This window comes from Lepisma saccharinum, chromosome 30 (assembly GCF_977018435.1).
Source record: "Lepisma saccharinum chromosome 30, izLepSacc3.1, whole genome shotgun sequence".
NCBI classification, from domain to species: Eukaryota; Metazoa; Arthropoda; class Insecta; order Zygentoma; family Lepismatidae; genus Lepisma; species Lepisma saccharinum.
The window spans coordinates 18,914,324-18,928,821 of NC_139258.1; the positions used below are offsets into that span (position 1 = coordinate 18,914,324).

The 14,498-nt window shown below is 41.6% G+C and overlaps 1 protein-coding gene across 3 annotated transcripts in view; it reads right to left on the bottom strand.

Moving 5' to 3' along the window:
* Nucleotides 1-14,498, bottom strand: part of LOC145981863 (uncharacterized) — a 106,780-nt gene that overhangs the window by 72,259 nt on the left and 20,023 nt on the right. For all 3 annotated transcript variants that reach the window (XM_083115316.1, XM_083115318.1, XM_083115317.1), the window contains exons 5-7: nt 8,898-9,031; nt 5,281-5,470; nt 1,877-3,909 (exon numbers count right to left, since the gene is read on the bottom strand). In XM_083115316.1, the coding sequence (XP_082971442.1) occupies nt 1,877-3,909; nt 5,281-5,470; nt 8,898-9,031 (2,357 nt within the window). The remainder of the gene's footprint in view (nt 1-1,876; nt 3,910-5,280; nt 5,471-8,897; nt 9,032-14,498) is intronic.

Sequence of the window (14,498 nt, forward strand, 5' to 3'; positions counted from 1 at the left end):
AAGAACGTTCCAGGTGCCCGTCTATCAATACGGACGAACTGCTGAGTGCAGTTGACGAATTCATCAAGAACGATCGGTGCATCACAGTGGATGAAATCAGTGAACAGTTCACTGATGTTTCAAGAACAATTCTTCATGAAATTGTCAAAGATCATCTGAAGTATGGGAAAATTTGTGTAAAGTGGGTCCCTCGCTTGCTTACATTTCATAGTGATGAGGAACTGAAAGAAGGGGTGACTGACTACTATTCTCAAGGGACTGGCGGCAGAGGAATATGAAGCTGGGTTACAAAAAACTTGTCACACGTTACGACAAATGCTTAAATGTACATGGAGACTATGTAAAGAAGTAGTTTAAAGTTTGTTGTTAACAATTACAAAGTCTTTTCAAAAATATTTGTTAGTTTTTTTAAAATTCAAAAACAGGTACTTCATTCCGGATGGCCCTCGTACAATTCAAAGTTTCCATCTACTTTCCAAGATTGTGTGAAAAACTGTATTTTGTGATTACACAACTACAACAGGTGTTTTAATATTCTGATACAATTCCTGAATAATTTAAATAGGGCTGAGCTGATACCATTTTGAACTGATACCAATACTTTTTCAGATTCCCACTGATACCAATACTTAAAAATTGCAATTGCAATAATTAAAATTTGTTCAAATATGTATTTGTGTATAAATATTCTTCAATTATATACATCAATCTACCAAGAAATTGCTTTAGAATATTCAAGAATTACATTAGAATATTAAAATAGATATTATGTAAACACAAAATACAGTTTTTCGTGCAAATTTGGTGCAAGATAAGCTAAAAATTTGAATTTTGCATAATTTCCAGGATAATTATACTTCACGAAAGTGTACGCATTTTTGCGTACCCCATGCAAGACCAAAAAAGTATCAGCTGGTATTGGTAGATGAATTCCAACCAATACATCGGCATCTGGTAAGTCCTAATTTTAAAGCAAACTTTGGTAAATTGTTGCATATAATTAATTGAAGTCGAATATTTTGAACAATTGTTACAATTCTCAAGCATCATTGGGAATTGGTAAGACTATTGATATCAGTATGGGTATTGGTACAAAGTGGTATGGCAGACCCAACAAGGCATAGTTTCAATAACATACATATGATATTTATAACAGCCTTCATTTAAAATTGCTACAACCCACAATCAGTTTTAAGTTCAAAGTTATCTAGACAAGATTGGTAAAGGGCATGGGACAATTTCCTTACAATTCAATTTGTATTTAAAATTTAATTAACCCTTTCCGATCCTATGTTGGACCTTATCAGACATCATGATTTTCCTGTTCCGGTGTGATGTTGGAAGATTCCAAACTTTTTTTTTATTCTTCATATTTGTTCACTCGCTCCACTATCAGAGCCTGTCTGATGCGTTTCCTCATGTGTTTCTTGGCAGGCCATGTGTTTTGATGTGAACAAATGATTGCGCATTATATTCGTGCAGTAGTGCTAGTACAAAAATGGCAGGGAGGAGGCATTAAGTAAATTATAAACAACAACACTTTGTAACCTAAAATAGATTTCAGGTGAGTTAATAATTGTGTTTTTCTCTTTTAAATCTGTAGGTTAATTACAAGTAATCCACCAACCTCTTTCCTTCTCAAAATAAATAAAATCTGGGGAGAATGCAGGTGGCAGAAAAATTAGATTGGAAAGGGTTCAAACACATTGTACAAGAGCCTAATAATGAAAGTTAAAGATTGATGAAAGCAATCGGAAGGCACAAAATTGCTGAAATGGCTGCCAGAGAGAGTTGTAGCACCATATGAAGAATTAAAAAAACATCAATTTTAAAATGTAACTACATGTAGTAATACAGAATAATGTATTATACTTACTGAAAGTCACTTCCATTTGAGCCAATTCTGTCTACTTCCTCAAGTGGTATTGCTCTGGCTGTGTGGGAACTGTTTCTGTGAACTAATTCAGCACTGCGTGAAGTTGATGTGTCCTCATGCATGACTGCACTCATAGTTCTTGCACACGTGCCATCCTCTTCATCCGAGAAAACGCTACTATGTTCCCTGCCCCAGTCATACTTGGTTTCCGATCTTCTATTCCCATACGTCCTAAGATTTGCTGCTTCACGTTTCAAATGCATTGAATCTCCTGTTCGTAGCCCACTGTAAGTTCTTGGTCTCTGAGTTTTCCCCTTTGAAGTTATCTTCTTGCTCAGGGATGTACTTTCTGGTTCACTGGTACCACTGACATTCAACTGACCCATACTAGGTGTTCTACGAATATCACTGAAGGAAACTGATGAGAATCCTTCATCTATGTTACTGTGGTCCACATGTAATTCTTCCAAGCTTTGAGACAAATTTTTAGTACCAGCCAATGAAGTAGGGTCATCATCATCATCACTCCATTCCTTTATTATCTTTGTAATACTTTCAACCTTAGTACTTGATTTTGTCTTTACATTACAAGATGAATCTTTGTCTCTTACATTAACATGAGGCTCTTTGTGTACTTGAGAATGAGGCTCTTTGCGGCCTTCAGCATGAGGCACTTTGTAGCCTTGAGCACGAATCACTTTGTGGCCTTGAGCACAAGGTTCTTTGTGGGCTACTGATGAAACATTGTGCTGTGCAGTTCGTACACTACAGATGTTAACTTCGCATGCCTGTTGGGAGGACATTGGAGCATTGCTTACAAAGACTTGTTGAAACTGTTGAGGTGCAACATTCCTTACAGCTGCATGTTGAAGCTGAATAACATCAGCTTGCCGTACATTCAAATACTGATGTGATGTGCTTGTGGACTTTCTGTCCGGTGTTACGAATTGCTCCATTAATGGCAATGTAGGATAGGGGCTCTTTTCGTGACTATTCTGCATGGGATTTGCTGTGTCCTGAGAACCAAATATTGGCAAGCTTTGTGCTACTGTGGTTGGACAGAATCGATAGGGTTGAGGAGCTTCAACGACAGTGGAAGTGGCATTATCATCCTGCTCCATGTCTGGAAATGGCTGGAAACCAAAAATTGCACCAGACTGAGAATTCTTTCTCTGTGCGATTGGCATAATGGCTGAAGCTAAATCCGTCGACTCTGAAGGTACATTTTTTCTCCTCAATGATGAGATTTCACTGAATGGAGGCAACGGTTCACTATTTGTCACTGGTGGGTGTTGTCCAATGGGAGAGTACACAATGTCCGTCCGCCCTTCAGCTGTTTCAGTTTCCTGATGTAGAACTTTCACAACAGCCATAATTTTAGGCTTGATAGGTTTTCCCATTGGGTTTTCAATATTCATACCAGAAGAAGTATCACTCTCCTTACTAGATTTCTCACTTGGAACCAAGCTACATGTGAATTTTGGTTTGGCACTATTATCAACACTGTGAACTTGACTTGAGGAGGGTTGAACTGGAGTATAATTTGTTGAGGTGTATATACTCTCTCTTTTAACTACATGTGTACCTTGAGTTGTACTTGTACGAGGATACGCACTTTCCTGTTTAACTAACTGCATACCCTGAGTTGTACTAGTACGAGGATACGCACTCTCCTGTTTAACTAACTGCGTACCCTGAGTTGTACTAGTACGAGGACTACTATTATTCAGTGAATATTTCGTGGTAACAAATTGGTTCACGTTATTAGCAAGAGTCACATTTTTTGTTGTGGTTGATGCTGTGGTAGAACTATTGACTTGACTCGTTCTTGAGGCAGACTCTTCAATATTTTTGTGAATGCTGCTATGGTTTGCTGTTCCTTCAGTGCTATTTACACTATGTTGTTCTTTCTGCAGTGCCTTTTCTTCAGTAGCAGAAGCAGAATGGGATCTTTGCAAGTGGATTTTCACGTGATCCTCACTCACAAGATACCCATCACACTTGGGGCATGCAAATGTGGAATAGCTGTTATCCTGAAAAGAAGATAAAGCAGATGAAGACCAATATCACCTACATCTTCCTTCTTCCAAATTTCAAAGTAATAAAATAATAATAAAATACTTACGGTTAATAAAAAATGAAGTTCAACTTTATGATCTTCTCAAGGGAGATTAATGAGGCTAACTTTGAGGACAAGGCACATGATCTATAAATCTCTTAATCTACATGGTCTATAAACATCTTCATTTTATTTATTTAAAAAATACATGCATTTTATTTATATCAGGATATCAACAGTGAAAACTAAAAAATAATGTAACAAGATGCACACACACACATGTAACTTTTTTATATTACAGTGACTTTTCTGCTACTGCCACTTTTTGATAAAAAAAAAATCAGCCCCTGACTAGCCCTCCTCCATATGCATACAATCTGGGGTATGCACTTAATATCCTGGTGTCTTAACATATTAGACCAGGATGTCAGTTTCACTGAATATTGCTTCTCCTGTTTTTGTGTGTTACCTTCATTTATTTGACTTTGAATGGCAAGAAATTTGCTTCGTACCAAGCAAAATTATTATTGTCATTACAGAAAAGGGTAATTTACTCAAGAAATTCCCTGCAGCCCCTACATTAATCTTAAGAGAAAATTTCCAAAGTGTGGAATTATTATGTACCTACAATACTGCTAAGTTGAAAACAATAGTTTACAGTAGAAAAAAAATAATTAATATTCATTATGCAATAGCAAAAAAGTAGTGTTACATTATAACACTCAATATCTCCCTAAATCCACCACAGCCTGAAAATTCGATGCTAATCTTTCTGTACCTGGAATGTTGAATCATGTCACTCATCAAGAATGCTATTGACTTAATACAACATTTACTGGCATAGCCTAATTTATTTGTACTTTCTCATTTTACATTGTGTTTCTCCAACTTATGGATAACTGTGATGATGAGGATGAGGGATGAAACTAATAAATCAAGGCTGGGGTTGGAACTCAGGAACTTTAGTGGATAGATTGTCGCCTATTTAACATGCTCTGCCATTGAAGCAGCCATAATGAAAGGTGCAATAAAATTAATAACAATTAAAATTACTGTTAATGACGTGTATGACATCACATTAGTGAAGGTTGTGCACATAGCCATGAAATAACAAGGCATAACACTGTGAATAGTCGGTAGGTAAGCCAAGGCCCTTCAGGGCTGTTGCGCAAAGGATTATTATTATTATTATTATTATTATTATTATAACACTGTGAACACAAGGATGCAATGGCAACATCAAGTTTTCAAAGATGCTAAAGGTCTCCAATTATTATGAAATCCCTTAAATTTTAACCCATTGCGCTTTAGGTAAAAATTTAGTTAAAGAGGAAATATATCTTACCCCATTGCAAAGTCCATAATGGTATTTCATCTCTTCAACACTGAGAGCTGTGTAGTGGCAATTTTGAAAAATGCACCGGATACAGCCGTCATTTTTCAGAGCCAATGTCCAACTCAGAAAATGAACCTTCGAATAGGCACGTCTTCTATGTAATTCCTTTCCTTTTGGAGTTCCTTCCGATTTGATATTACTATAAGTAAATAAAACATAAGTAAATGCAGAACAATGGTTTCACCTGTAAATTAACACATTATACAGGGTGTCCAGAAAGATTGTACCCATTTCTTTTCTTTAGTTCTAGGTGACCAGTCACACTTGTAACATGCACAGATTGCAACTAGACTTGATTTCACTTGAAATACCTGTTATGCATATGGATACTGTTTGTGCAAAATGCTGAAAAAACAACAGAAAGCATTGTGTGTTTGTAGACTATGCAAAACGGCATCTGTAGTCATGGTTCAACACAGTCTTCATCATAAGTTTGGCTTTGATGCACTTGATAAGAACACAATTCCTGGTTTGATTAATTTGGTTTATTTAACTTTGCTTTTCTGCCACTTTTGGCTAATCGCAAAGATGAGGATGAGTGGTGATAGGAAATTGTTGAAGGGACACTCACAAAGAGCACCCATGTCCAGGTTGGGATTTGAACCCACAAAATTCCTCGAGAAAGGTTGCCTATGCAAAGGCACCAGTCACGCGTCATGTTTGGTGGAAGCAGTGGATTGAGTTCTGCAAGCCTCCCAATATGGAATGTGATTTGTAATAGTTCGCAACTGAAGGCTTACAAGGTGCAACTTCTGCAGGCACTCACTGAACCAGATGAAGCACTTGCCTCCGTATTCACCGTGAACATGCAGGAATTGCTCGAGAATGATGATTTCAAGGAGTGGATTGTGTCCAATGTTCACGTTCACCTTCCCCATTGTAAACAAATAAGATTCAGATATGGGGGTATGCAGTCACTGGGCATGAGAGTGATTCCCCAAAGATGACACCCTTTGGTTTGAGATCTGGCGGAGCTGATTGGTGCCTTTGCTGCTGTTACAGAAGACATGTTGATTCAAGTATGGGCAGAAATGAACTATCGACTTGATATCTGTTGCATCAAGAAGGGTGCACACTTAGTCTTTGTAAGGTAAACTTGTAAATCATGTTAACAAAAATTTCTCTTGTTGTACAAAGCATGCTCATACCACATCATGGGGCCAAGAATAAATATTTTGAAAAAGGTACACACTTTTCTGGACTCCCCGTACATTTAACTTTCCTGATCACAATAAAATAAAATATTTAACATTAAAATCTCAAATCTGTTTGAAAACTACAATTATTAAGCAAAATAAAAATTTCCATTCCAATAGCAATTTGTAACCTTCACCTATGTGATATGCAAGGAAGTAACACAAATTAAAATTCACTTGTATCATAGGGCCTAATGCTACTAAAATCTAAGCAGAAAAACTGTGATTGCAATGCATGTTGAATTGATGGCTTAAAAATAAAAATAATATTTTTGGCACAAAGAAGTTTTGCGTAAATATTTTTACAACTATGTAACTCTCTACTATATTTGTATCATTTTTTAGTCTTAGGTAAAGTTAGTTCATTTTGCCATTCTGAGATTTTGCAGGAAATTTTAGACAGAAAATTTGTAGGTAAACAAACTATTCCCCATCCACTGTAAGACTGAAGTTGTTAATGTAAACAAAACAATATGACTTCTGAGAAGTAGTTCCTGTATGTTATTTTGCCCGTGAATATTCGTAGCACAACAGCTCGTGATATAAAACCCCACAACTTCAATACAGCAGCTATGTGAAGTGGCATGGCTTTATCACATAAACTATATTCCTACACCCAAGATTGCGGCACAACTGTCATTCAAATAATCAATAGGATTTATCACAAAACACATTTAGTTACATTGACCCCATTCTTACAGCAGACGAGAGTAAATTTTGCTAACAGCAATATGCCTCTTCAGTACATACATACAACATGTCAACTTTGAATGTGATAAAAATTCTACACTACAAATAATGTCCTAGACTATCCTATTAGGGCAATTACTACAATATAGTGAAAAGCTGATTATACACAAAAAAATGTTACATTTAAGAATTGCAATATTTCAGTCTTCATCAGATGAGTTGATAAGAATGATCAGTTTGATGTTGGGCTGGAAATAAGTGTGTTCTGTTCAAAATATTTTTCTTTTAACTTGTCCTGTTCTCGTTTGCCTCCTACTCAGCGTACAGTGAGAAAAATAGTTTCCATCTGCAGCACATATGTATATACACATACAATCAAACAATACTGAACATTAAATGCAAGTATCTAGCATTCTGGATTTTACGTTCAATTTCATGGATCCAATAGAGCGTAATGTTATTAAAATTTTCCTGGAAATAACAACTTAAGTTTTTTTGATCTTCGTTCTTGTAAAACCTAAAACTGAGGTTTTGCTGTGGAATGAAACTTCTTTCTTTATTTTTTCAAACAGCTAACTATCAAACAATTTTCAATGTAACACTACTATATTTTACATTCTTTTTTTACTTAATGCCATTTATTATACAGACAAGGTTTGGTAAAGAGGAACCTTTGTTTAAAATCTTAACTTTTGTTGCTTTTCCTGTAACAAGCCAACTGATTAATCTAAATCAACACACTTGATGAATACTAAAACAGTTCAAATTAAGGATAGTCACAAAATCAGGATAACGGATATATGGATTTCAAATTATCCTATATCTGTTTTAGATGCAATGGATAATCCGGATATTCGGACAGCACAGGCACGATGAAGGATTTGTAGAAAATCCATACAGTGAAATTGATAATGATTAGGGGCATGCATATTTCGTTTTTGACGAAAAAACAAAATTTTAAAAAACACATTGTAGTGTTAATTTATCATGTTTTTGAAAGGTGTGAGATGCATTTTGTGACCATGTTTTGTCACGAAATAATGCGAAATGAACTGCAAAAAGCGAAATTAACTCTTAAACACGAAATTCAGGGTTTATTCACCGACGCGACACCTTCTGAGGTCTGAATTATCCTGAGTGTTATGCAATTCCCGGAAAATTTATTAATTCTGCTGTTAATATTGGAGAAGCAAAAATGGACTCCTTTACACAGAAATAAACTTAATAATCTTATAACTACATAAATGTGCTATTAAAAGTGAAATGTTAATTCTATGGAATAAGTGTAGTTTTTAAATCAAATTTAGGATTATATTCACAATTTTAAAACCAAAATGTCTTTTTATATACCACTTTTCATCCAATTTTTCACCGCTATAACACCGATATTTCATTTTATTTACCGCTTTTGAACCCGGAATTGACTCCATTTTTGTACCGAAATTTTGCTTTTTTATTTACCAAAAATATGTGCCTCTAATAATGATGAATAAAAGTATGTGGATAGCCCACAAAATGGATAAATAAAATGTGTCTGGATAATGCACACATTCAGATATCCATACAGGTGTAAGCTATGCTTTAATTCAGAATATATTTCTACATATTATGTTCTGTTGCTGGAGACTTGTTGCACAAACTAATAATAAACAAAATCTTTCATATAATTCCACTACTTACCACTTCAAATTAGCACTTGGTGACGTGGCTTTGTCTTGTTTGGGACTGCACAGTTTAAGGTGAAGATTGAGTTCTTTTTCTGACACTACGCGGCCCCTACATAAATGGCAGATGAACTTGGCAAAAGAATCATCCTATAAGAGAAAAAATACTGAAATAAATATATGTCAGATACTTCAATTACAAGAGAAAAGTCTCACACTCAAATGGTAATGAACAAGGACGAATGACGACGTGATGCATAAATAAACGGCAAGTAACCTTCCTACTTGGCTTACGGTTTAAAACATACATACATATATATATATAAAAGCAAGGAGGGCCAAAAGGGCTAAGTAAAAATCAAAGAAGGTAAAAGGAAACACTCACCGGACAGTAGAAAAATTCAAAATTTTCGCTAATTTCATAGCATCATCGGTGTGAGAAGAAATAGACGGAACCGGAAGTTGGGGCCCTGCAGGGTTGCCAGGTCCCCATCGAAGAAGAAGCGGTGCGTAGAACGAAAAAAACACTGTTTCGTCACCAGGCTCGTCGTAAACTGTGAGTGTGTAGGATGACTTGGGAGGGGGGGGAGGGGGGGGGTGAGGATTGGGCATTACTGGGTGGCCTTGTTCAGGCCAGGTGGAGTGGTTGCACTCACGGCCGATATATAGGCCCTCTCCCATCTTTTGCGAACAGAGGTGTTGGCTGGTTGGGGTAGGAGATGGATGATCGCTACCCGGAAGCAGTCGTTGAAACTGATGTTGTGGTGGTTGGTGTGGACGGCGACAGTGAAGTCCAGGTTGTGGGTGGAGGAGCGGTGGTTATTGATGCGGAGGTTGAGGGCCGTTGATGTTTCCCCCAGGTAAAAATCACCACAGATGTTGCAGGTGAGGATGTAGATAAGGTTTGAGGCATGGCAGGTCCCTTTGGGATGGAGGGTAAATTTGCCAGTGGCCGTGTGCACCTGGAGGGTGTGAGAAGTGATGAGGATGGGGCAGGTCTTGCACCTGGGGCGGTTGCATTTATGGGCAGGGGGGTGTTGGATGTGTGGTGAAGGAGTGTTGTGGACCAGGATGTTTTGGAGGTTGGGGGGGGGGGGGCATTTGAAAACTACTCTGGGTTTGTCGGGAAATATGTTTTTGGTTTCGGGATCACTGTGGAGAATTGGGAGAAGAGAGTGCAGTGTGTGCCTGATTTTGTTGAGGTGGGGATGGTATTGGGTGATGAGTGCAGGTGGGTTTGTGGCAGCAGGTTTCTTGGTGGTGGTGGTATGTGAGGCAGCTCGCGATATTTGCTTGGTGACCAGGATGGAGGGATATCCACGGTTAACCAGGGCCTGGTGTAGGCGGAGGTTATAATTCTGGCGGGAGGTGGGTGAAGTGTTCAGGTGCTGTCCCCTGAGGGCCAGAGAGAATGGAATGGCTTTTTTGGTGTGGAACGGGTGGGAGCTGGAGAAGTGTAGGTATTGCATGTGGTTGGAGGGTTTTATGTGGATGGAGGTAGTCAGGTGTCCTCCCTCGATGTGCACGTCCACATCCAGGAAGGTGAACTGGTTGGGGGAGTGCGTCCAGGTGAATTTGAGGGAATGGAAGTGGTTAAGTTGGTCCAGGAAAGCTGACAAGGATGGTTCTCCATGTGTCCAGAGCATGAAGATGTCGTCGATGAAGCGGAGCCAGAGGAGGGGTTGGATGGGTTGGGTAGCCAAAAACTCTTGCTCAAGTTTGCCCATGAAGACTCTGGCTCCGCTTCATCGACGACATCTTCATGCTCTGGACACATGGAGAACCATCCTTGTCAGCTTTCCTGGACCAACTTAACCACTTCCATTCCCTAAAATTCACCTGGACACACTCCCCCAACCAGATCACCTTCCTGGATGTGGACGTGCACATCGAGGGAGGACACCTGACTACCTCCATCCACATAAAACCCACCAACCACATGCAATACCTACACTTCTCCAGCTCCCACCCGTTCCACACCAAAAAAGCCATTCCATTCTCTCTGGCCCTCAGGGGACAGCGCCAGAACACTTCACCCACCTCCCGCCAGAATTATAACCTCCGCCTACACCAGGCTCTGGTTAACCGTGGATATCCCTCCATCCTGGTCACCAAGCAAATATCGCGAGCTGCCTCACATACCACTACCACCAAGAAACCTGCTGCCACCAACACACCTTCACTAATCACCCAATACCATCCCCACCTCAACAAAATCAGGCACACACTGCACTCTCTTCTCCCAATTCTCCACAGTGATCCCGAAACCAAAAACATATTTCCCGACAAACCCAGAGTAGTTTTCAAAAGCCCCCCCCCCCCCCCCCCAACCTCCAAAACATCCTGGTCCACAACACTCCTTCACCACACATCCAACACCCCCCTGCCCATAAATGCAACCGCCCCAGGTGCAAGACCTGCCCCATCCTCATCACTTCTCACACCCTCCAGGTGCACACGGCCACTGGCAAATTTATCCTCCATCCCAAAGGGACCTGCCATGCCTCAAACCTTATCTACATCCTCACCTGCAACATCTGTGGTGATTTTTACCTGGGGGAAACATCAACGGCCCTCAACCTCCGCATCAATAACCACCGCTCCTCCACCCACAACCTGGACTTCACTGTCGCCGTCCACACCAACCACCACAACATCAGTTTCAACGACTGCTTCCGGGTAGCGATCATCCATCTCCTACCCCAACCAGCCAACACCTCTGTTCGCAAAAGATGGGAGAGGGCCTATATATCGGCCATGAGTGCAACCACTCCACCTGGCCTGAACAAGGCCACCCAGTAATGCCCAATCCTCACCCCCCCCCTCCCCCCCCCCTCCCAAGTCATCCTACACACTCACAGTTTACGACGAGCCTGGTGACGAAACAGTGTTTTTTTCGTTCTACGCACCGCTTCTTCTTCGATGGGGACCTGGCAACCCTGCAGGGCCCAAACTTCCGGTTCCGTCCATTTCTCCTCACACTGATGATGCTATGAAATTAGCGAAAATTTTGAATTTTTCTACTGTCCGGTGAGTGTTTCCTTTTACCTTCTTTGATTTTATATATATATATAAAAAGGAAACACTCACCGGACAGTAGAAAAATTCAAAATTTTCGCTAATTTCATAGCATCATCAGTGTGAGGAGAAATAGACGGAACCGGAAGTTGGGGCACTGCAGAGTTGCCAGGTCCCCATCAAAGAAGAAGCAGTGCGTAGAACGAAAAAACACTGTTTCGTCACCAGGCTCGTCGTAAACTGTGAGTGTGTAGGATGACTTGGGAGGGGGGGGAGGGGGGGGTGAGGATTGGGCATTACTGGGTGGCCTTGTTCAGGCCAGGTGGAGTGGTTGCACTCATGGCCGATATATAGGCCCTCTCCCATCTTTTGCGAACAGAGGTGTTGGCTGGTTGGGGTAGGAGATGGATGATCGCTACCCGGAAGCAGTCGTTGAAACTGATGTTGTGGTGGTTGGTGTGGACGGCGACAGTGAAGTCCAGGTTGTGGCTGGAGGAGAGGTGGTTATTGATGCGGAGGTTGAGGGCCGTTGATGTTTCCCCCAGGTAAAAATCACCACAGATGTTGCAGGTGAGGATGTAGATAAGGTTTGAGGCATGGCAGGTCCCTTTGGGATGGAGGGTACATTTGCCAGTGGCCGTGTACACCTGGAGGGTGTGAGAAGTGATGAGGATGGGGCAGGTCTTGCACCTGGGGGCGGTTGCATTTATGGGCAGGGGGGGTGTTGGATGTGTGGTGAAGGAGTGTTGTGGACCAGGATGTTTTGGAGGTTGGGAAGTGTTTGAAAACCACTCTGGGTTTGTCGAAAAATATGTTTTTGGTTTCAGGATCACTGTAGAGAATTGGGAGAAGAGAGTGCAGTGTGTGCCTGATTTTGTTGAGGTGGGGATGATATTGGGTGATGAGTGCAGGTGGGATGGTTGCAGCAGGTTTCTTGGTGGTAGTGGTATGTGAGGCAGCTCACGATATTTGCTTGGTGACCAGGATGGAGGGATATCCATGGTTAACCAGAGCCTGGTGTAGGCGGAGGTTATAATTCTGGCGGGAGGTGGGTGAAGTGTTCAGGCGCTGTCCCCTGAGGGCCAGAGAGAATGGAATGGCTTTTTTGGTGTGGAACGGGTGGGAGCTGGAGAAGTGTAGGTATTGCATGTGGCTGGTGGGTTTTATGTGGATGGAGGTAGTCAGGTGTCCTCCCTCGATGTGCACGTCCACATCCAGGAAGGTGACCTGGTTGGGGGAGTGTGTCCAGGTGAATTTTAGGAAACGGAAGTGGTTAAGTTGGTCCAGGAAAGCTGACAAGGATGGTTCTCCATGTGTCCAGAGCATGAAGATGTCGTCGATGAAGCAGAGCCATAGGAAGGGTTGGGTAGCCAAAAACTCTTGCTCAAGTTTGCCCATGAAGAGGTTTGCACAGGATGGGGCCATTCTGGTACCCATGGCTGTACCTTGGATCTGTAGGAAATTTTGGTTTCCAAACGTGAAGTTGTTAGAAGTGAGGACAAGGTGGGCTAGGTGGGTCAGGAAGTTGGTGCTGGGGTTGTGAGGTTTGGGTCTGCTATTGAGATAGAATTCTATGGAGCGGAGGCCATGGGAGTGAGGTATGTTGGTGTAGAGGGAAGTGACATCGATGGTGGCAAGGATGGTATTTGGGGGTAATGGTGGAAGGGTGCTGATTTTCTGGAGGAAGTGGTTGGTGTCACGGAGGTAGGAGGGCAGAGCTTTCACAAGAGGCTGGAGATGGAAGTCAACAAAGGCTGAGATTCTTTCTGTGGGTGAGTTATAGCTGGACACAATGGGTCTACCAGGGTTGCCAGGTTTGTGGATTTTGGGCAATAGATAGAAGGTGGGGGTGCGGGGATTGTCAGGTATTAACATGGCGGTGGTACGAGCTGTTAGGCCTTCAGGTGGATGAAGTCCTGGATTTTGTTGAGGTGTTCGGCGGATAGGTCAACTGTGGTGGGTTTGTAGGTGGAGGGGTCAGCCAGCTGGCGGTTGGTTTCCGCCAGGTAGTCTTGAGAGTTCAAGACCACCGTGGTGGACCCCTTGTCCGCTGGGAGGATTTTGATGTTGTGGTTGCTGCGGAGGTCTCTGCGAGCTTTCTGTTGGGGGGGGGGGTTAGGTTGGTTGTGAAAGTTATTTAAGAATGAGCTGTCAGAGGTGGTGGAAATGAAGGCAGTGATGTATCTTTCCAAGGGGTGGTTGGTGGGCAGGGGGGTGGATCTTGGGAGGGGGGGGGGCTAAATTGAAGGAGGCTCGGGTGGGTTTCACTGGCAGTAGTTTGGAGTGAGGGATTTTTGGCCCAGAAATGTTGCCATCGGAGGTTGCGAGCAAATGTGTGTATGTCAAAAAGTAGGCGGAATTGGTTGGATGGAGTTGTGGGGGAGAAGGTCAGGCCTTTGGATAAAACAGCTATTTCATCAGTGCTCAGTTTATGGCTGGATAAATTGAGTACAGTCTGGTTGTTTTTGAGTGGGTTAGGGTCATTGGTGGTCATGGATCTGGTAGGGGTGGGTTTACACTTCTCCAGCTCCCACCCATTCCACACCAAAAAAGCCATTCCATTCTCTCTGGCCCTCAAGGGACAGCGCCTGAACACTTC